The sequence below is a fragment of the Ipomoea triloba genome, chromosome 7, assembly GCF_003576645.1.
Source record: "Ipomoea triloba cultivar NCNSP0323 chromosome 7, ASM357664v1".
Lineage (NCBI taxonomy): Eukaryota > Viridiplantae > Streptophyta > Magnoliopsida > Solanales > Convolvulaceae > Ipomoea > Ipomoea triloba.
Genome location: NC_044922.1, coordinates 17,307,499 through 17,330,761, shown reverse-complemented (window position 1 = coordinate 17,330,761; position 23,263 = coordinate 17,307,499). Strand labels below are relative to the sequence as shown.

Below are 23,263 nucleotides of genomic sequence, written 5' to 3'. Positions count from 1 at the left end.
CCCCCCCCCCCCAATCACCCCTCACCCCAAATCACCATTTTCAACACACAATCAACAATCAACATTGAAAAGTATCATTCCTTTGTCTTTGTCTAGGCGTTTGATGAGATTGTAGTAGCGACCGACTATGGCGGCAGAGAATTCATCTGCCCCTAGATCTGCTGCTGCTGAATCCTACATTGGCAACTTAGTAAGCTTGACTTTTAAGAGTGAGATTAGATATGAAGTAGATAGATTTATAAAATATAAAAGAGTAAATTAACAAAATTAAGTAAATAGATTAAATTAAACAAAACGATACATGCATAAAATACAGAGATCTCCTAAATACTTTAAGAATTTTGGTCCCTCGACTTTTGAGTTTTATCAGTTTTGGTGCACAACTTTAAATTTTTTCAATTTTGGTGCCTAACTTTGTTGTTTTTATCAGTTTTGATTCTTCCAACCAAATTGACAGCGAAATGTTGTCGATTTTATATTTCAAGAGCAAAATCATTATCCCAAAGAAATATCTTCAATATCTAAACAAAAGAAAAATCATATTAAGAAAAAAAGAAGGGTTTGTCTATCGTCGATGCTACAAATGTCATAGATCTCTGTCTAGTTTCTACTTGTCTTTCCCATTATTTGCACCGATCAAACACGTATAAATATGATTTTACAGTGATTTTGTTTAGATATTAAAGATTTTTTTAGGATAATGATTGTGTCCTTAAAATATAAAATTCGGCAACATTTCACCGTCAATTTGGTCAGAAGGACCAAAATTGATAAAAATAACAAAATTAGGCACCAAAATTAACAAAATTTAAAGTTGTGCACGAAAATTGATAAAACTCAAAAGTCAAGGGACCAAAAGTGATATTAATTCATACTTTAACCGGTACCATCCTACTCATGCCCATTCTTAACTACTAAACCAGCAATACTTACGAGCATACCTAAAAACTTCTCTGTCATTGAGTGATTTAACGTTCTAAGCTTTTAAAAAAGTACAAAAACATACGAAAATATGAGTTATCCTCAACCGCCCTAATACATATAGCCATATAGGCTCGAGAAGAAATTGAGAAAATCTTCATTCTATTATTGGTGGCATTTAATTTTTGTCTGGGAATTATGTAACAACATTATTTTGGTTGACTAAATTGTACTATGTGAGAACATTCAAAAGTTTCTTATTAGTGGGAAAGCTTAAGAAATTAAAGAGTAAATATCAGTGGATGTCCCCCGACTTTGATGACACCGCCACTTTTAGTCCTCAACTTTTAAATCAACCACTTTTAGTCCTTTGACTTTGATGGCACCGCCATTTTTAGTCCTCAACTTTTAAATCAACTACTTTTAGTCCTATTATTTTTTGTTTCGAGCCACTTATGGTCCTTCCTTTACAATTGGACATCTAATGTCATTTTCTCAAGGGCAATTCAGTCATTTCATAATTAATGTATTAAGTATTATGTTTCCTCATAGAATAATTGAAGAAACCCTATTCTCCACTCTCATTTGTTAACACTAAATTTTGGACCAAATGACTGAATTGCCCTTGAGAAAATGACATTAGATGTCCAATTGTAAAGGAAGGATCATATAGGTGGCTAGAAACAAAAAGTAAGAGGACTAAAAGTGGTTGATTGAAAAGTTGAGGACTAAAAGTGGCAATGCCATCAAAGTCGGAGGACTAAAATTGGTTAATTTAAAAGTTGAGGACTAAAAGTGACGGTGTCATCAAAGTCAGAGGACCTCCACTGGTATTTACTCGAAATTAAATTACAAGATATATGCATGATTAGATAGTCAAATTTAATTCCATTATATATATGTTCAGTTAAGATATATGATTAGATATAAAACTTTGGAATACTACGATTTCTTTGTCATTGAATTGTTAGATGAAGTTTAATATGACTAAGTAATGCGTTAAGATAAGAGATTATTACTAGACTAAAAGTTAGGCAACTTCCACTCAACAATTTCTTCTGAACCTTAAACTACACAAAAAATTATAATTAGTAGCGATGGTAAAATAAATACTTGCGTAACAATCATTGCCATGTTTTTATGGTAGGAAGGTGGGCTAGGCCCTCCAAGCTTCCCCTCCTAGTGCTTGGGAGTTTGCATAACATGCTCTAAATGTGATTCAAACACGTGACCTGGTATGATACCAATTGTCATCAAACTCTTACCATACGCCAAAATTTATAGCTATCTAGTAGTGAAAACGCAATTTTATTTCATTATATTTGCATAACAGTCAGCGTCACGTTTTGATAGTAAAAGGCTGGACTCGGCCCTACTAGCGCCCGCCTAACAGATTAAACGCCTATCACTATGTCAAAAGTTATAGTTAGTAATGAAGACACAACTTTATTTTCCTATCTTTGAGTAGCAAGCAGTACTACACTTTGAGTGACAATACGTTGAACTTAACCCTCTAGACCTCTGTCCAACATAATAATATTTTAGTTTCTTTCAATGATTTTTTTCAAATCAAATATTGTTCAAATGATATCATTTCATATGGCTAAATTATAATGGAAGCGATAATTAATTTATGGGGATTGGGGAGTGAATAAATATGAAAAGGTTCGATATTTGGGTTACTGTTTAATTTGCTTCTTGTTTGACAATGTCGAGATATATATATATGGTCTTTACAAGTATCCTACAACATATCCATATTTCTTATTTACAGAAAAAATATATAACCATTATATATGAATGACGCTTTACGTGGAGCACATTTTATAATCCTGAGCAATAAAGGATCACAAGAAGATAAACCAAATTAAGTTATTCATAATTAGTCGAATATAACCGAGAAATTCAATAAACAACTCTTATAAGGAGTCAAATTTAGAAGTTGAAACCTTATGGAACATGTCAATATCTTGTATTTATTTGGTTACCTAGTAGTAGTAGTCAAACTTTGGTCAGTATAGGGCTTTTGACTGGATTATATTATCACACACATATAATTGAAATCCAAAAATAATTGAATAATTGACTACAAAAGAACAATATAAGTACGCTTGCCATTCATGAATAATTTAAAAATTAACACCATTGGTGGCGTTTTGTTGGGGGCTTTTATACACTATTATCATATTTGTTACTCATTACTATGTTTGCTTGTCGATTTATTTTTGATATCCTTTCAAATCCTTTAGTAATAATCATAAAATCCATAACCTTTTGCTTCCCCTACTTTTGAACAATAGAATCACACACACACATATGCATGTGTCTATATATATAACATGTATTATATATGTTTATATATTTATTTTTTTGGGTTAATTACCATTTTAGTCCCTCAATTGTTTCCTAAATGTCAATGTAGTCCCTAATTTTCAATTTCAACCAATTTGATCATTGAATTGTTTAAAATTTCATCAATTAAACCCTTTCAGGACCAAAATGATGATTTCTAAATTTTTAAAATTTTGTCAATTTGGTCCCTAGAAGGGTTTAATTGGCGAAAATTTAAACAATTCGGGGATCAAATTGGTTGAAATTGAAAACTAGAGAGTACGTATATTGACAATTGGGAAACAATATAATTGAGGGACCAAAATGTTAATTTGTGATTCCCATTACAATTCTGATTCTAACATTTGAACCAAACGCCCCTATATAGTTATTGAAGGTCAATTAATTAATTAAACAAGCTAATTAAGGATACAATCACACACACACATATGTTGTTTATCACATTAGGAGCTAGCACACTTAAGCTGAAGAGTTTTATTTATTTTTTCATGTATGTGTATATAAGTGTATACACAGACTACAAACTACCTCCAAAGGGGTATGGTCATCGATAGGATCCATCTTGTATTGTGAATTCTGATCTAAAATAACATTTAGATTATATACTTGTAATTAACATATTATGTATTTTTAGTTAATAATTTATGTACCTATTACAATTAACGTATTATGTATCTGCAGTTAACATATTATATACATTCCATACATACATATTGTAAATATACTTATAAGTATATATAATTTGTTAACTGAAGGTACATAATATTTTAACTACTAATATATTATCTGAATGTCATTTTAAACGAGAATCTAAAAAAGATGATTGAGCGGGTAGAGTATGATAATGTTCTGTACCTAATTATTATGCATTGCATGTTAAAAATATGAGATTATATCAGTGGATGTGGTCCTGTGGACCATTTACCATAAGTCATCGACTCGTCCCGTTGAGGTTGAATCATTTTCACTCTTTCATCACTGTTGCGTCTCGAATATAAAACAACACATTGCACGGTTTTTAAGGCAACAGTATACAAAAAACAAACAAAATCACTCAAGAGGACCAATTAAGGAAACATTCATGCATTATTAAAGAAAAAAAAAACAGCACATTATATTAAGGAAAGATTCTTGCATGCCAATAATCTGATGTCATGTTTCGTAATCTATTCCGGAAGATCTGCCAATTCCCTGATTCGTTTATCCAACGTTTAACAATGATGAGGACATCACGACTGGCAATGTGCCTTTAAGACAACCACCAAACATATTTCTCTTCCAAAAATTCAATCTATTGCTTGCAAAAAAATAAAAAAAAATAAAAAAATTCTATCTACTATTCAACACAGATGAACAACTGGCAGATTTATTTATTCTGATCTGGGTAGCATAAATGTCTTGTTTTTCCACATCAAACAACAAGGAGAAGCTCACCAATTCAAATTTTGCAACACTACATAATATGATATATGATTCAACATGACTTAAAAAGATATATAGTCTTAACACTATCTCAAGGTAATGCATACAAACTTATAAATATTGGGGACGATAAGATCATATGCGAGGATCAAACGCTTACCCCACACGCAGGCCGAAAGATATAGCTACTAGTAAATACTTATGTAGCAGTCAACGCTACATTTTGATGGTAGGATGTTGGACTGGGCCCAGACTCTAGGGTCTCTGCCCAAACCTAAAGAGTTAAATAATGTTTGAGTCTGGGTTACCTGAAAAGGGGGAGATGAGTATTCTGGGATCAGTGTCAAGATCCCAATTGCCAAGGAAATTTCCCATGAAGCTGTTGGGGGAATCTGAGATCCCAGCATAGAGGTTGTGATAGCACTCGAATATGGAAGCTATGGAGTCAGTAGCTTCATGGGGGGACCTCTTTTCTTGAACAAGATCCAGATTATTAGTAACATAAGATGAAGAATTTGGTTCTTCTTCAAGAAAAGGGCTAGGGTTTGAAGGAGGAAACCCTAATTCCTCCATCATCTCCAGACCGTTATTATTGTTAGGGTTTGAAGAAAACTGTTTGGTTTTCTCCTTGGTTCTCTCCCTAGCCCTAGCTCTTGCCTTCTCTCTTGACTCCCTCGCTTGCAGATTATTACACTCTGCAGTCTTCGAGCTGTCTTCCTTGGCTGACTTTATTATTTCACCTTCAGTACTCGATGATGAGGCGCCGCCATTATTGTTATGCTTTGTGGAGAGCTCTTTGATTGCGTTGTTGGAGTTGGAAAACAGCCATTCTATGGTTTTGCTCGCCTTGTCGAAGCCCAACATATCCTGCAAATCGAAGAACTTGCGAGCAATCTGCACTGATAATCTCATTCTCCGGTCTCTCACCCCTTGCGCCGTCTTGATCTTGCTGTGCCTGTCTTTCTTCCCCGTCCTCTTCCTCGGCTTTAAACCCACACTTCTCTTCTTGGGTTCTTCGCCATTATCAGGCTGAAGAAGCTTAGGCTTCAGCTGCTGCTGTGGGTGATGATGATGATGATGAGAAAATATTTGAGATAGGGGCGGATCGTCGAGAAATGGGGAAGGGAAGTATAAGAAGGGAGGATCTTCGTCTGCTGTAGAAGAATTAGGGTTTTGGTGGAGGAGAAAATTAGGGTTTTCGTTGGTTGCTGGAAACATGTGTGCAGTGGGCTTCTGGACCAGATAACCTTTTTCCACCTAAAACGATGAATATTAGATACAAATACTTTTCTGACACTTTCTTTCTTGAAAGCTGCTTTGCTTTGCAATATATGCACAGCAGGGTTTCCTCTTTGATTTATCTCTGTATTTGTTTATTTAGTAGGTAGATCAAAGGGTGTGTGGGTGGGCGGAGGAGGTGGTTAGGGCGGATGAGGTGGACGGTGGCGGCGGCCGGCGGATTATATTGTGATGAGAGGTTTTTTTTTTGGTTGCAGAGATTGAAGAGAGTGAATACTAAGGGTTTCTATAGGTGATACCTATTTATAATACTAACTTTTTTTTGGTTGTAGAGAAACATATATATAATCACTATTCGAAAGTGTACTAAACTCTATTTCCATCTGTAGGGAAGTAGAAAGATCTTGAGCAATAAATTTGATCGAGAGAGTGTCGACCAGAATCTAACTTTACCTTCTACTGATATTTGACAAAAGAAATTTAACTTTAGTACCAACTTTTTTTTAACATCAAGCAAAAGGCTACAACTTTGAGGGTAAAATTTTTTGGGGTTCGAACCCTTCGTTGGTTCCAAGGCAATGAGAAAGTAAAAGTCTAGGAGGTTGAATATGAAAAGATCTCAAGGTCTGTTGATAGTGAACGTAATCAATTTCTCTTAAGCAACCTTTTACACCTGTCAGAACTCTATAACTCCTAAGGTTTGCCGAAGGCAAAACCTCAAATGGAAAGTCTAAGTTCCTAATGTACATTTGTAACATCATCAAAATCTATACAAAAATTATTCTCAACACCCATATTATTAGTATAATTCATGAAACATGCTATGTGCATGTACTCCTAATCTCTACTCTCAACTTTTACTCACACACTCAAAATCTTGATATAAACACTAATTGTAATGGAGCCCAAATGAAAAAATAAAAAATAAAAAATAGCTTATCACTGTCCACCACATCAATGAATAAAATTGAGGGAGAAAATTGTGATTACATATAGTAGATCTCATAATTCATTGATGGTATATTTGTAGTTGATATTGTAAATTTGTAATGATATTTGATGGACTCAACTGCACAACATGCTCTCAATGGTCACTCAAATGGTCGGGCATGGTCAAGATTGGTATTGTTTGACCCAAGCCAATTAAATTCATATTATAATCATACTAGTCCCGAATTAAATAATAACACAAATAGCTGGCCAACTCAACCATTATATTTGACACCACTCAAAGTGAGTGTTTGTGAGAGAGAGAAAAATTTAAAAACTATCTTCTAAGATATTTTTAATCAAAATGAGTTAATTTTTCTTTGACTGGAAGTCATTTTATGAATTTTCAAATCAACCTTAAATAAAATTAAGCCAACTTCTTAAAATAATGTTAGTAAAAATAAGCCTAAATTTCAAATTCTTAATGAATTAAAAGAACCAGGATGTATTAGTTTAATTTTATTTGCCATAACTTTTATTAATTCGAATTTCCAAAATTGCAAGTTTCTAGTTTTTATAAAGTAAATTTTAACTTTATAAATGTATCTATAACATTATTATAATTGAAATTTAAAAAGTATAAATTATAGTTTATAAACTTTAAAATATTATTCTCAAAAAAAAACTTTAAAATATTTAAATTTATTAATTTAAATATTTTAATATATTAAAGTGGAATTGGCTGATGGGCTGAGATAGCATTTTAAAATAGGAAAAAATTGTCAAATTGGCCCCCTAAGTCTAGATAGTGCAATTCCCTAACTGAAAAAAGCTTCATTCAAGCCCCCTAAACCGCTAAAATTGTTCAATTAAGTCCAAGTTAATTTGTTTATCAGGTTAAATTCAGTTGGGGGCCTAATTGCACTATTCACCGACTTATGGGGCTAATTTGAAACTCTTTTATTTTTATTTTATTTTTCAAAATAAATATTTTTTATTTATTATAAATATTATTTATTATAAATAAAAAAATAATATATATATATATATATAAATATAAATATAAATATATATATATAGTTAATTCCAGTAATGGTCCTCCGACTATGTTGATTTTCCAAAATTAGTCCCCGACTTTTAATTTGGACAATTTAGGTCCCTTGACTTTCAAATTCTTTCCAATGTTGGTCCTTTCGTCAAATTTTGGTTAAATTGAGGTCAAATGAAGGGGTAAACTTGTCTGTTCACATGTTTAGTGTATTATTACTCATATTTCTCATATCCTATACGCTGTATATATGAATATAATCTCAGTCGAAGTCTCAACCGAAGCCATATAATCTCATTCGATGTCTTTTCGACTGATATTATATTCATATATATAGCGTATAGGACAGAAAAAATACGAGTATACAAGTGAACGGACAATTTTACCCCTTCATTTGACCTCAATTTAACCAAAATATGACGAAAGGACCAACATTGGAAAGAATTTGAAAGTCAAGGGACCTAAATTGTCCAAATTAAAAGTCGGGGACTAATTTTGGAAAATCAACATAGTCGGAGGACCATTGTTGGAATTAACTCTCTCTTCTCTCTCTATATATATATATATATAAAGCAGCCACTGGCTATCGGACATCCGGTAATTGTTCTTCCTCATGGACAATTGTGGCTGTCGAGCAAGAAAGCCATGACCGTCTAAGGAAGACGGCCATGGCCGAACGAAGGAAGACGACTATGGCCGTCTTCTAGATCTGGAATGAGGTCTATGGCCATGGCTGTCTAGGGCTGGAACGAGGACAACGACCATGGTCGTCTTCCTTCGTCGGCCATGGCCAACTTCCTTAGACGGCCGTGGCCATCTTGTCGGACAACCATGACTGTCTACGATGAAGAACAACCACCAACTGTCTGACAGCCGGTGGTAAAATTTTTTTTTTAAAATATTATTCATTTTTTATTTATAATAAATAATATTTTTAATAAATAAAAATATTTATTTTGAAAAATAAAATAAAAATGAAAAAGTGTCAAATTGGCAACCTAAGTCGGGTGGATAATGTAATTAGGTCTTTTAACTGCATTTGACCCGATAAACAAGTCAATTTGAACTTAATTGAACAATTTTACCGATTTAGGGGGCTTGAATGGATCTTTTTTTCAGTTAGGGGGGCTAATTGTACTATCAACCCGACTTAGGGGCCAATTTAACACTTTTTCCCCTTAAAATATGGCAAATTATAGCAAAAAGTACATTTTTAATATATTAAAAGTACATTATTCGTATACTGAATGTACACTATACAAAATAATATACTTTTAGTACTCAAATAATATATTTTTCCCTGAATACAAAATGTACATTTTTAATATATTAAAATTACATTATTTGTGTACTTAATATACATTATTTGATAGTATAGTCCACAAAATAATGATGGATATGACAAATTATTGTGTGGAACATGGTCTACATAGTACTGTGTGGACTATAACAAAAAGTACATTTTTAATATACTAAATGTATATTATTTGTGTACTGAATGTACATTATTGTACATTATTTGATAGTATGGTCCACACAGATGTGTGAACCATGGTCCACACAATAATGATTGGATTGGTGTAGCCGTATAGGTAGGGTCATCACAATCCAAATTTTAATGTGGGCTAGCACATAACGGCCGACATAGAAGAAAGAGTTCATTAGACTAGTGAATAGTAAACATAACAAGTAATAAAATGGGACAAATGTAGAAATAACTAGTAACAAAGATACAACTTTATTTCTTTTTACTTAATAGCTAGTGCAATATTTTAATGGTAGGATGCTGGACTTAGTCATCAAAAACTTCACAGAAAAAATGTCAAATTGGCCCCCTAAGTCAACTGGATAGTGTAATTGAGTCCCCTAAGTAAAAAAGCTCCATTCAAGTCTCATAAACTAGTAAAATTGTTCAATTAAGTTCAAATTGACTTGTTTAGCAGGTTAAATTTATGCGGTGTTGACACATGTCCTTTTTATTTTATTTTTTTAAACAATTTTTTTTATTTATTAAAAATTAAAAATATTATTATTAAAATAAAAAATAAAAAGCCATCCACTGTCCGTACCGGACAGCCGGTGGCTGTCTTCTTCACGAACAGCCACGACAGAAGGATGGCTACGGCACGAGGACGACCATAGCCATGGCCATGGCCGTCTAGAACGAGAATAGCCATGGCCATGGTCGTCGCCCTCATTCCAGATCTAGAAGACGGCCCTGGCCATGGCGTCCTCGTGTTGTGGTCATCCTCCTGCCGTAGCCATTTTCACAGACAGCCCTTATCGGACAGCTATGACCTTTTTTTTTTAAATAATAATATTTTTAATTTTTAATAAATAAAAAAAATTGTTTAGAAAAATAAAATAAAAAAGACACGTGTCAATCCCGCATAGATTTAACCTGCTAAAGAAGTCAATTTTGACTTAATTGGACAATTTTACCAGTTTAGTGAAATTGAATGGAACTTTTTTTACTTAAAAGAAACCCAATTGCACTATTCAATTGACTTAGGGGGCCAATTTGACACTTTTTTTCAAAACTTTACCCAATAGACATCACTAGTGATAACTAATTTATTACTGTATGTTACGATGTACAAATATATTTTGTATGTAATAAAACTATACTCTCTTTCTTCACATCAGTAAAAAAAAAAATGATGCAACTCTACTTATACATATAAATTGCACAATAACTCTTCGAGCACAATTCAACTGGTCAACTAATTTAAAATAAGTTTATAAGTTTTCTTTTAGTAACCCGTAGAATGCAGGATTCGAATCTTACCAATAAAGAAATATATAATTTTTTTTAATGATTGGGATTAAAACTTATAAAATTCACAATAGAATTTTACCAAATTTTGAAGTACTAATCTCACTTATTTAGTCATCATATCATTCAACGTCTGAATGATGAAGCTAGATAGAGATGGAAGGATGCCCATTGGGCACTTAATGCTACACTCTGATCTGATCTGATGCATTATTTCTTGTGAATTAAATGGTCCATATATATGTTGAGGATAAGAGACAATGATTACAACTTGACATGGGAGCAGGTGGAAGCTTTCTTCAATTTGATTGTAACTGGAGTACTTGCATGCCCACCACCCCAATTTTGAGAATAATAAACATACATTTCATAGTAATATATTTTAGTATATATATATATATTGCCAGAAAAAATATAGTGTTAGATGGATGATTAGAGGGTTAAGTTCGACATCCCACCACTAGTCATTATGCCATAACTAGGCAAGCCACTTTCACATTTGATTCTTAAGATTATTTTTTTGGAGGGTTAAATTTTGATGCTACGACTTACATTTAGTATTTTTTTATATATAGAAAAAGTAAGAATATAATGCATTACATTTCTAATTCAAGACTACATTTTCACTCCCGAAGAGTCAAGATGTTTAAGCTGCTATTGTTCTAAATTGATATTAGAATTGAGCACCCTAGAATGTTTTATCTCATTGTGGTTCTTTGATGACTAGGGTTGCAATGCGAGATTTACTCAGTGCACAACTTCGGGTAATGACCGTGGATAAGAATATGAGTTGATAGGACTATGAGAAATAAATACATAATTTTAAAATTATTAAAATTGAATTTTAAAAATTACTCTTTTTCACATAAATCATAAATGATATAGTTGATAGGACTGAGTTGGAAGGAAACTACTAGGTATTGATAAATATGATACATAGGTGATGGCCAAGCCTATTGAAGCATCTAGCTAGCTAGCTACCTAGTGCTAAGAGTGCAATAATAATTATATTATGTCAAGCAATATTAAAAAAAAATATGACTTTGCTTGCTAGCTTTAACCCTAAACCATTGGAATTTTTAATGCCAATTTAATATAACTACTCCTGCTTTGACTGTCCTACTTTCACCATTCAATTCTAAATCGAAATTAAATAAACAAAAGTAGTAGTATAATACAGTACAAATCTCCATTATCTCCCTTTTTTTTTTAATTAATAACCCAAATTTACTGCTTCACCACAATTTTACCAAATTATATACTGAATCCTATGAAACCGCCCAAGCCTGATGTGATGGTCATGGACTAACACAATGCGAGTTTAAAAAGAATAATGAATTGATTAATGCATATAAAAAAATAAATATTATATTAAAAATAAATGTAAGACAAGAAGTTATGTGACTTATGTCCCATAATTCTAATTTATACGGAGTATATAGTTATAGTTATATACGGAGTATTTAAACAATGGGAATGATGGAATTTTGTCTTGTATTGTATGTCATTCTAATTTATGTATAATTTTTTTAAAAATACGCGTGATTTTTTATGAGGTAGTATACTTTTTCAAATATTTTCAACTAAAAATTTTAAATTTACACCACGGGTTTGAACCTATGACCATTTATTTGGAATGATTCCGATCCATAGCACTATATGGTAGTTGGTAATGGGAATGGTGGAATTTTGTCTTGTATGTCATTCTAATTTTTATACAGTTAGTTATATATATTTAAACAAGTTATAAGATGTGTGTGTGTGTATATATATATATATATATATATATATATATATATATAAGATTCAATTCAAGTGAGAACGGGTCGCCTAGCTAGGAGAGAACTAAGAATCATTCAGCACCGTCCACATGTTCAAATCTAACGGATTAGAAACACTGAGTTTAAAAAAAATGCGGTATCATTTTAGTAAATAATTGAGCATCGAAGTGCAAGTAAATTGTGTTAAAAGTGTAAGTAACAGTTTCATATAGTACACCTAAGTGCAAATAAAATGTATTACAAGTGCAAGTAAAATGTACAATGAGCATCTATCAATATTAAGTCCACCCAACATTATCATTAGTTACACCAGATATTATCGTTAAGTGCACCTAAGTGAAAGACTTTAGCATTAGGTGCACGGATATTATCAAGGTAAATTGCTTGCACTTTTAAGTAAAACTAGTTTCACTTGTAAGTGATTTTACTTGCGCTTTTTACTTTCAAGCTTGCACCAGTTACTTGCAATTGTAACACATTTTATTTGCACTAAAGTTTGAGTTATTTATGAAAATGCCACCACGTCGTTTTTTTAAACTTACATATAGTTCGTTGATTCTGTCATTATGGAGACGTGGACGTCTATGAGTGGTTCCCGGGCAATCGTTCTCCATACATACGTGTGTGTGTATATATATATATAGTTGCGTTCAAATGAGAACCACCCTTAATGTGAGAATGTGATGACTAATCTTGTATGGTTTTTATTTTTTTTTTGGATGACCCAGATTTGATTTTTTAAGATGACATGGTTTGATCTTTTTGTTAGGGGGGGGGGGTTAGTGTCTTTATTTATTTATTTATTTATTTATTTTTAAGTGTAAGCACATGGGTAATCCACTAATCCTTGGCCAAATTTGTTTCCTATTTTCTTGGATCATCACTGGTGAGATTTGGAGCCAGGATTACTTCATCATCGATCGAATGTTCGTCCATAGAAAGTGATCAGTATTTTTAATTTTTTTCACTCATTCTTTTGAGTATAATATTACCTATATTTGGATGTTGGTGTATATGTACACATGTCTGTGTAGTACGGTTGTGCATTCGGGTGTGCTGGTTGTGGTCAACCTAGTGTTGTGAGTTGTGCATCGTAGGCTGGTGAGTTGTGCATTAGTGCGCTTTAGTATGGTGCATCGTAGGACATTGGGATGTCCATCGTAAAATTTTTTGGCAGTGTTTGAATGCACAACCTGAGAGTTATCGATCCATGACATTATGTATAGGAATGCATGATATTCTGTATAGGGATGCACGATATTCTATATAGGAATGCACAACCTCTAATAAGACTGATTTACTCCTAAATATATATTTTTTAATATTTTAAAAGGATTGGTTTCCTTAATCCGTATGATTTGTTCATTTTAATCTCAGTCGTGATCATTCTGATTTAATAGTTTAGATATATATATATATATATATATATATATATATATATATATATATATATATATATATAAAATTAGTTTACAACCTTCTCAACAGTCTATCATATATATATAATTTGTTAATGGTTAAAATTTATTAGTAAAAAATACAAAATCTATTATAATAAAATATTATTATTATTGTTGTTGTTGTTGTTGTTAAAATATACTTCACACCATTTTTTTCTTTTTATGTTTATGAGCTTACATAACATCTAATTTTATCAAATAATATTCACCATAATCATCTACTTTCACAACTCTAAGAGCATCCGTAATAGTGGAGTCTTTTTGTGACTTTTGTGGAGATTTTGTAAGTGTGATTAGGAAAGAGAATATAGAAGGAAGAAAAAGAAAAAAGAAAAAAAGAAAAAAAAATCGAAATCCGACAACAAACAAAAAAAAAAAAGTTACCTGAAAGTCTGGCGGCCACTCTGACTTGTCCCCGCGGGCAAAGTTCTTGAATTTGCAGGAGGAAATTTTGCTCAAAAAACAAGCCCCACATAAGTTGCATGTTCAATCAACAATTTTTGAGCCTTCAAACACCCCCCCCCCCCCCCCAAAAGACCTCTGATATGGATGACCTATTTACTAACAGAAAATTGTTTTCTATTTTTTGTTTTCTAATTTTTCAGTTTTCATTCTTTATTTTCTATTTAGAAAACTTATTTACTAACACTTATTTTTTTAAATTTATTCTTTTAGATTAACGTTATAAAATTAACATAAGTTTAATTTCGAGTGATTTTTAGACCTTATATTTAAAATATTTTAAAATATATTTGGTTTAAATAGAATAAATACGGAGTATAATTTTTACTTTTAAGTCTAATATATGTTAATTTTTTACATTTGATATCCAAACCAAATTTATATCTGTATATAACATAACTAAAAAATATATCCGAACCAATAACCTATTAAGTTCACATAAAATTTAGTTTAGATAATATTAATATTTTTTGAGCTAATATTTAAAATATTTTTAGATATATTCATTTGAATGACATGTATATAATATACTTTTTTATTTTGAATTCTAATATAGTAATATATGTGAAATTTCAATATCCGGTATCTGGACCAATCTTGTATCCGATATAACATAATTAAAAATATCCGAACCAATAATCAATTGAGTTCAATCAAAATATAAAACGTATAAATTTTAATTTTTAATTTTAATAATGTGAATGATGTATAATTTTAAGCATAAGCAAATAAATTATGTTTAAATAAGTAATGCAAATAGAAAAGATAGAAGATGATGACATGTAAAAGAAGATGATAATAAATATAATTACAGTAATAAATAAATATGTAAGTAGATAATGGTGAGGATGTGGTTATAGTGATATATAGTTAAATAGATGATAGATGATTTTGTTTTCCATTTAGAAAATAGTTTTTAATAGTGTTTGAGTTTTCTATAAAACTGAAAAATTGTTTCTTGTTTTCAAATGGAAAACTGTATTAATAAACATGTTTTTTATTTTCTGTTATCTAATTTTTCAAATTTTCAGAAAACTGAAGAAATTTTTTAATTAGTAAACGGCGGCCCTAAACTTTCACCTTCAAACATCTTATCTTATTAAACTTTTAGCTTGGTTTTCCGAATATAGTTATAATACATATTTTTTTTCTCGACTATTTATAATATCCAACATTGTTATGATTCATCTTATAAAATTTGCCAATATTCGTCAAATAATTAATTACACAATGCATCACTGTCGTAGTTCAACAAATTACGTACTGTTACGTTGTCGGCAAAAATAAAGAGTTACCGAAGGTGGCCTCCGATATGTAGTTTTCCTGACTTTGACAGTTCGAAATGAAGGTTAAGGTATATGGTGTAAAAATGCCATCACAATTTTCCCCTTTTTTTCATTAATTTTCGACGGTTGATTTAAGCTCATCATCCAATGATTCACATTTATCTGAACTTTTATACTTGGGTAGGTTATCAAACCAAAATCAAGTGAAAACCATGCCCCACGTGAAAACTTGCGGACAAATTCAAACCATTAATCTAGAAGATCTAACGGTTGAAAACTTTGTAACATTTATGAAAATGACCCCGATTATTTTTTACTTAATTTTTCATCCATAAGATCTTGCAGATCAATTGTTCAAATTTCAACAAGTTCTTACCTAGGGAGTGATTCTATTATGATTAGGATTATATATATATATATATATATATATATATATATATATATATATATATATATATATATATATATATATATATATATATATATATATATATATATATATATATATATATATATATATATATATATATATATATATATATATATATATATATATATATATATATATATAGGGAGAGAGAGACATTGTATCATATGAGAACAAGTTCTTAGGATAAAATTAAGAATCAATCTCAACCTTACATCTTGAAAAATTGAACGCACCAGATCAATTTTTTTTTTAAAATGTGGTGGCATTATCATAATTATCACCAACTTTACTAAACAAACTTGAACACCAAGTATTAACAATTCGGACATTTAGTATTAACATTTTACATATTTAGTATTAAAAGATTACACTTGCAAATATGCAAAAGTGCATTGCACTTAGGGTTTCAATTTTAGAGTTTATGACTTTGTTTCTGGTTTTATTTGGTTTAGTAATTCACATTTTAATACTTAGAGTACGTCTAGCATTTACGGTTTAAATTTAAAATTTAATTTTTTTCATTGATTTTATAAAATATACCAGGTTTGCATATTTAGTTGTTAAAGATTTTAAAGATTTTATAAACTTTAAGTGTTAAAGTTTGCATGGTGAAGTTGATGACAATTACTGAAATGCCATCCCTTTTTTTTTTTTTTAAATTTAATCATATCTGTTGAATTTTTACGGATATAAAGTTAATATTGATGGATTTAATTAACCCGGGGTGGTCCGAATCATTAAATCCTATAAATAAAGGAAAAATGCTAATAAAATGATTGCAGAGAATCAATAAATAACACAAAGATATTTAACGTGGAAACCAATTAAAACGGTGAAAACCACAAGCCTTTTTGGGCTAAGCCAAGCCAAAATCCACTATATTTGTTGCAGGTACATGTACAGGTATAGTAGCCATGGCCATGGGAAAGAGGGAGAAGAATATGTGGAAGCTAAGAGAGGAAAGGATTATTTAGAACTGAGTGAGTCTGGGGCTTTGCTTGATCTTCCTGAGCCTTTAAATAATGTTTTTTCTTTGCAGTTGCAACTTCCCGTAGCATTTCCTACTTTCTTGCTGGACTTCTTCTTGCTTTGACTAATACCATTATTATTATAAATAATAATATTAATAATAATAATGGTAAGACATTATATTATTCCATCAAATATTTATTCTTAATTTTTTTTTTAGGGGTGTGTAAACCCCCCTCTTTATATATATATATAGAGGTATGATCTAGTTATATAGGTTGACCAAACTTATGGTGCGGAGTTGTATTATGGGTTGGACCAAACTGATGGTGTGGGGCAATTATTCATTGTTCCATCCTTTTCAACACAGTATATCGCCATAGATTCTCAGGATAGCATTTGCATGGGAATTGCCTTATGTTTTAGAGTTCTCACGACGGGATTTTCAACGAGGAAACCAAAAAAAGCTAAGCAAATTTTATGCGGGGTACATGTGCGTCTAACGGCATTGTCAGGGTAGTCGCTAATTGGTGACCACATTGATTATTTTTTTTTCTCTTTTATTGATTTTACTCACGTGTGTGATAAAAGTTGTCGTTCTTAAAGATGTTATATGTGAACGTCAGGGATTGAACATGAATAATCGAGCACTCATTTCATCTCATTTTTGTTTCTGATTTGATTAATTAGATTTCACTTAAATTAATTTTAAATCATTTTTTTAATATTTAAAAATAATATTAAAATATTATTAAATACAAAAAAAAATAAAACAAATTATAAGAAAATGTTAAAGAAAATAACCAATTAAACAAATTAGAGCTAAATTGATCAATAAATAATTAACATAATTGGTAAAATGTGTCATGAAAAATAAGTTATGTTTGTAGCAGCTACGACTATGTTGTTTCTGTTGAAGGAAAAAACTATGAGTAACATCAAGTAAATATTATGCAAAGACTCTTAGCTTGAACCATATTTTGGAGTAATAAATTATTTGTCCGGGTACAATTTCAAGCAAGTTATGTGAAAGCTCTTGACACTTTAAGGTGTCAATTGATTCCAAATTCCCTTGCAAGTTAGTTGTAGTACACTCAAAAAGTTTTTACTATCATTAATTAATCAAAGCCTCTCTACTCATAAGGTATTCTTACTCTATTGTTGAGGGTAAGAGTGAACGTTGATTGGTTAACCACTTAAACTATCCAACGGGGTGCATGGTGATATGCATCATTAGAACTACATAAATTTGGTCCTTTGGGAGTAAGGTAGATTTTTGGTGAAATTAGGTCTACATAATGGGCTTGTCTAGTAATGTATTAATTTACAAGCTAAGGGGAGTAGTGTAAGCCTTATTTTTTTCAAAAAAAGAAAATTCAAATTTAGTACATGATTCTGAGGGGCGTACTCTATCACCATTGGCAAATTATATTATGGACTATGATCCACGTTGTAATATGTAGTACCGTCAAAGTGGGCCGAAGCCCACGGGTTGGTCCGCACCCACCCTGCTGTGGGACGGATTAGGGCTACCCAAAAAGAAAGCCCGCGGAAAAGCATACCTAACGAGCTTGACCCACTAAGACCCGCAAACCGCGCGGGCTGATCCGCAGTCCTGCAATATTTTTTTTTTAATATATATTCACAGTGAATATATATATTCACTTCACAATGACTATGAATATATATATTGTGTGTGTGTATATATATATATATATATATATATATATATATATATATATTCACGTTACAATGCGAATATATATATATTCATCGTACACTATGTGAATACATGTATTATTAAAAAAAAAAAGAAAAAAAGAAGAAGAAGAAGAAGAAGAGGAAGAAGAAAAGCCCACGGGCCCGCCAACCCGCACAGGACGGGTTAGGGTTGCATGAATTCTAGCCCGCGGGCCGGCTCACAAAAGCCCGCTAGAAATTAGGCCCGTTGTGGGGCGGGCCGGCCCGCTTTGACAGTACTAGTAATATGGACCATGAATAAATATTCATTTTTAATATACTGAAGGTACATTATTTGTGTACTGAAAGTTCATTATTTGGTGATATACCAAATAATGAACCTTCAGTACTCAAATAATGTACTATATATGTACGTTTAAAAAAAATGAACATTTAGTTTATTAAAAATGTATCTTATGTCAACGGTCCACCTTACAAGAGAAACCATGGTTAATGGTATAATGATTGATCAACATTTGTATATATACATGAATAAGGGTTAAATAGGTCATCAAATTACATGCAAAACTGTAAGTGATTCATTCAATTTAAAAAAATATTTGAATTCCCGAACAATTTAAAATCGTGCAATTAAATTAAAAGTGATGTATACTCCCAATTGTAGGCTGGCATTGTGGTTCAATTTAAATTTAAAATTTTAATCTATTTTTATAGTTTTAAATAAATCAAAATATGTCAACTACCATGTAGTGTGGTGGCATTCCAGTTACGTACCATTTCAAATTGATAGTCATATGGTTCAATTGTGTGTAAAATTTAATGTAGTAAAAATATAAAATTTTTATATTTAAAAACTACATTAAAATTAAAGTACAATTAAGTACAAAAAGTTAAAATTTAAATATTAAAAGAAAACGCTAAAGAAAATAAATTAAGCAAAAATAGTTGGTTTGACAAATGAATAATAAACAAAATATATATATATAATATGATAGAGGGAGTAAATCAAATCAATTTTTTTTTTAATTTATTGTATTTAGAAAAATGATCAAATAAGTTCCTTAAGTGGAATGCATAGTGCAATTGAACATTCGTTAATTAACCCCCTTAATGCTATTCAACAAGTTACCTATTTTCTAAAATTTTTAGTGTTTGGCTGTCCATGGAAAATGAATTTAAATGAAAATACTCATTATAGACAGAGAAAAAAAAATACTTAGTTCTGTAAAAAAAAAAAAATGTCTTTTGAGATATTTATTCATAAGATATTTTCCAGATCTGCCGTTAGCCTTGTGCTCAAATGGCATGTAGTGGCTCTCCCATTAATGTAATAGAGTTAGTTGTATTAAAAAAAAAAAGATATTTTCCAGATCTCTCATTCAGATTTCCCTCTCTTTTATTGGTACTGTCAAATGAGCATATCGATCTGCCACCTACCCAATTACTATTTAGTCCGAACCAAGTTGGCCCAGTTAAGATTCAACTCAATACTTGTTGGGCCAAACAATAAAAATCTAGGACTGGCCTAACTCATAGCAATTGTTATACAATGGGGCAGTGTCCATATCGCATTTTTTACCCTCGTTCAAAACGACATTCAAATTATGTATCTGCAATTAATATATTATGTATCTTCAATTAATAAAATATGTAGCATATGATGTATCAGTAGTTAACAAATTATTACCTATTTCAACTACTACAATTACATATTATACACCTTAAATTTATTTATATTAACAAAAACAAAAAGTTAATTTTAACATATTATATACCTTCAATTAACATATTATATACCTATAAATAAATAGAATGTACATAATATGTTAATTATAACATATACATAATTTGTTAACTGAAGAGATATAATATGTTACACAATCTAATGAATATGGTGGACCCTAGTCCACAATATGGGTTAGTATGGGTTAAGTTGGGTCAAACAATACAAAAATGAGTCCAACATGACATATATTAGTCTTTTTTCTTTTTTCTTTTTCTTTTTGTTTTTTTTTTCTTTTTAATTAAGTTATTATTATTATTATTATTATTATTATTATTATTATTATTATTATTATTATTATTTTTATATTGGAACATGATGACACACATATGAGCTAAACCATATGTTTTTTTTTAAAATTATTATAAGTTACAACTTAAAATTTATTCATTTATATATTTTTGTTATAGTTATTCTTAATCCTTATAAGTAATTACTTATATACATCTTAATTTAAAACTTTATTTTAATAGAAATGAAATCATATTATAAGTTGGAACATGAGAGTTTATTAGCTATATTAGAACTTTGAAACTTTATTGTGTAACAAATTAACAATTATTATTATCATTATTAAAATAATTATTATTTTATAAATAATAATTTTTAACTATATTATTAATTATTATTATTATTTAATTTTAAAAATGACGCATCAACTTTTACGTATGATTTTACCTACGATTACGGGTAATTAATTGGTTTTTGGACCTGAATGCACAAAAATAATAAGTTGATAGATTTAATTACAATATTTAAAAGTTCAAGCCTAATTGGCTTCCTATAAAGTTTAATGGTGTATTTGACATTTTTTTCGTATGATTCTCTTTCCATTTCCTTAACATTTCTTATAATTTTCAAACTCGATTATATATATATATATATATATATATAAAATATTCTTTTTTAGTTAAATTGAATTGAGTTGATTATTGAGAAATAAAATGCATGAGGCAATTGAAGTAAACAAAGCCGAATATATATATTCACTTGAAGTTTTACATGAAATTAAAGAAGAATATATAGTTCACCAAAAAATGGCTGGTAGATACTTCAACAATTATTCCCCAACAAGATAACCAAGAACCGGAAAGCTAACTAGACTTACCTCGTAAGTAACTAGATTGTACCTCTGCAACTAAGTATCATGTTTTCATAACTTTGTTTTTACATATGTACTGTAGGTACTTTGTATTGACTATTTTGCGTATATCTAATTATTACCTTAGATATGGAAATAAATGTTGAGATCGACGACACGATGCTACTTGCTGTAACAGTACTGTCTTGTTTAACATTTTGATAATTTTTTTTGTCCGGAAAAATGCATTTTGTCTACCAATTGTTTCATGTTAGTTGTTTTTGTCTCGATAAAAAAATTGATTTTAATTGGTTCGTGTAGAGGAAATAAGGACAATGTATCATAATTGAAGATGAAAATTTTAGGAAAAAATTAAAGGTTGTCAATTCTTTATTTTGTAAATCAAATACAAAAATTGAAAAAGTTATTCTTTCAAAAAAAATGAAAAAGTTGTAAAGAATAAATATAATAAATTTTAAAAAATCTATGTACTAAGTAAAATTTTTTTTAAATATAATAGAGTCTCATTATTTGAAAACTCACATTTCTGCTAATGAAACTTGATCTCGGGTAATTGTTCCCCAACTTCACCTATATAACCAATTAACTGAGTTGCGCATGCAAACATAATACTTAATAATTAATATACTTGAGCTCGCGACTTGTCACTCTGCATGACCCACAGTCCCACACTACTTTATTCTTTGACCAATATTTCTATCTCACCATTACTTTTAATTTTTAATTTATATTGTTGCACTATTGGTTCTCGTGGTCTCATGAGGAGCGTAATTCAATTCTCATATGATCACTCCCCCCCCCTCCCCCCCTTCTCTCTCTCTCTATATATATATGTATGTATGTATGTATATATTATTCTCCATCTCCTCTTGTTTAGCCATGTACTCCAGCTACTTCTTCCCTACTAATTTCGACGAGTGCTCAACGTCTACTTTTGGCCGGACGTCAACAAATGGTTCTCGCTAGCTCTCAATGAAAACATCGAAAAGATCAATTTAGTATGTAAAAGAATTCTTAAGTTTAAATTCACAACCTCTTGCTAAACCAATATGACATTATACCATAATCTTAGAACCAGGCCCAAAAAATTATCCACACACCCTAGCAACTTGTCCACCATTTGAAACGTTACGGAAAAACTGAATGTAGTTTTGAATCTTGTACTTTAATAACATATAAGTACAAGCAGAGTTTATACAAAATGTTTTTGAGATGGATTCTTATCTTCTTGTAGGCCAAAAAAAATAAAAATTACAATAGTAAATCATTTTAATCCTTAGGGATTGGGTAAAAAACACATTGATTGATTTTGAGGAAAGTAGGAGGAAATAGTGGAACATGAAATTGATTAAACTATGCAGTGGTTCAGTACTCCAATTGGGCCATCGAGTTGGTGGACTGTTGCGAAGAATAATTCAGAGCCTGCCTGCACGTGCATCTGCACGGGTTGGTGTCCATTCTGTCGGCATGGCCCTGTCTGGACTCAATGGGCCTCTTTTTGACTCCAATTTTGTTCTCCTTTCACCATAATTAACCCTTCATTTACACTATTCAATGCTTTCTTACTGCGATTTACTTTTTTTTTTTTTTTTTTTTTTTTG

At 30.7% G+C, this 23,263-nt stretch overlaps 1 protein-coding gene across 1 annotated transcript; it reads right to left on the bottom strand.

Moving 5' to 3' along the window:
* Nucleotides 1-4,623: 4,623 nt before the first annotated feature.
* On the bottom strand, nucleotides 4,624-6,166 carry LOC116026199 (transcription factor TCP12-like). Its single transcript, XM_031267668.1, has one exon. It carries the CDS (start codon nucleotides 5,911-5,913, stop codon nucleotides 4,978-4,980), a length of 936 nt encoding a protein of 311 aa, XP_031123528.1. The 5' UTR covers nucleotides 5,914-6,166; the 3' UTR covers nucleotides 4,624-4,977.
* Between the last annotated feature and the right edge of the window lie 17,097 nt (nucleotides 6,167-23,263).

Bases quoted from the DNA above. Each gene is read 5' to 3' on its own strand.
- LOC116026199 (XM_031267668.1), bottom strand. From the start codon at position 5,913: ATGTTTCCAGCAACCAACGAAAACCCTAATTTTCTCCTCCACCAAAAC.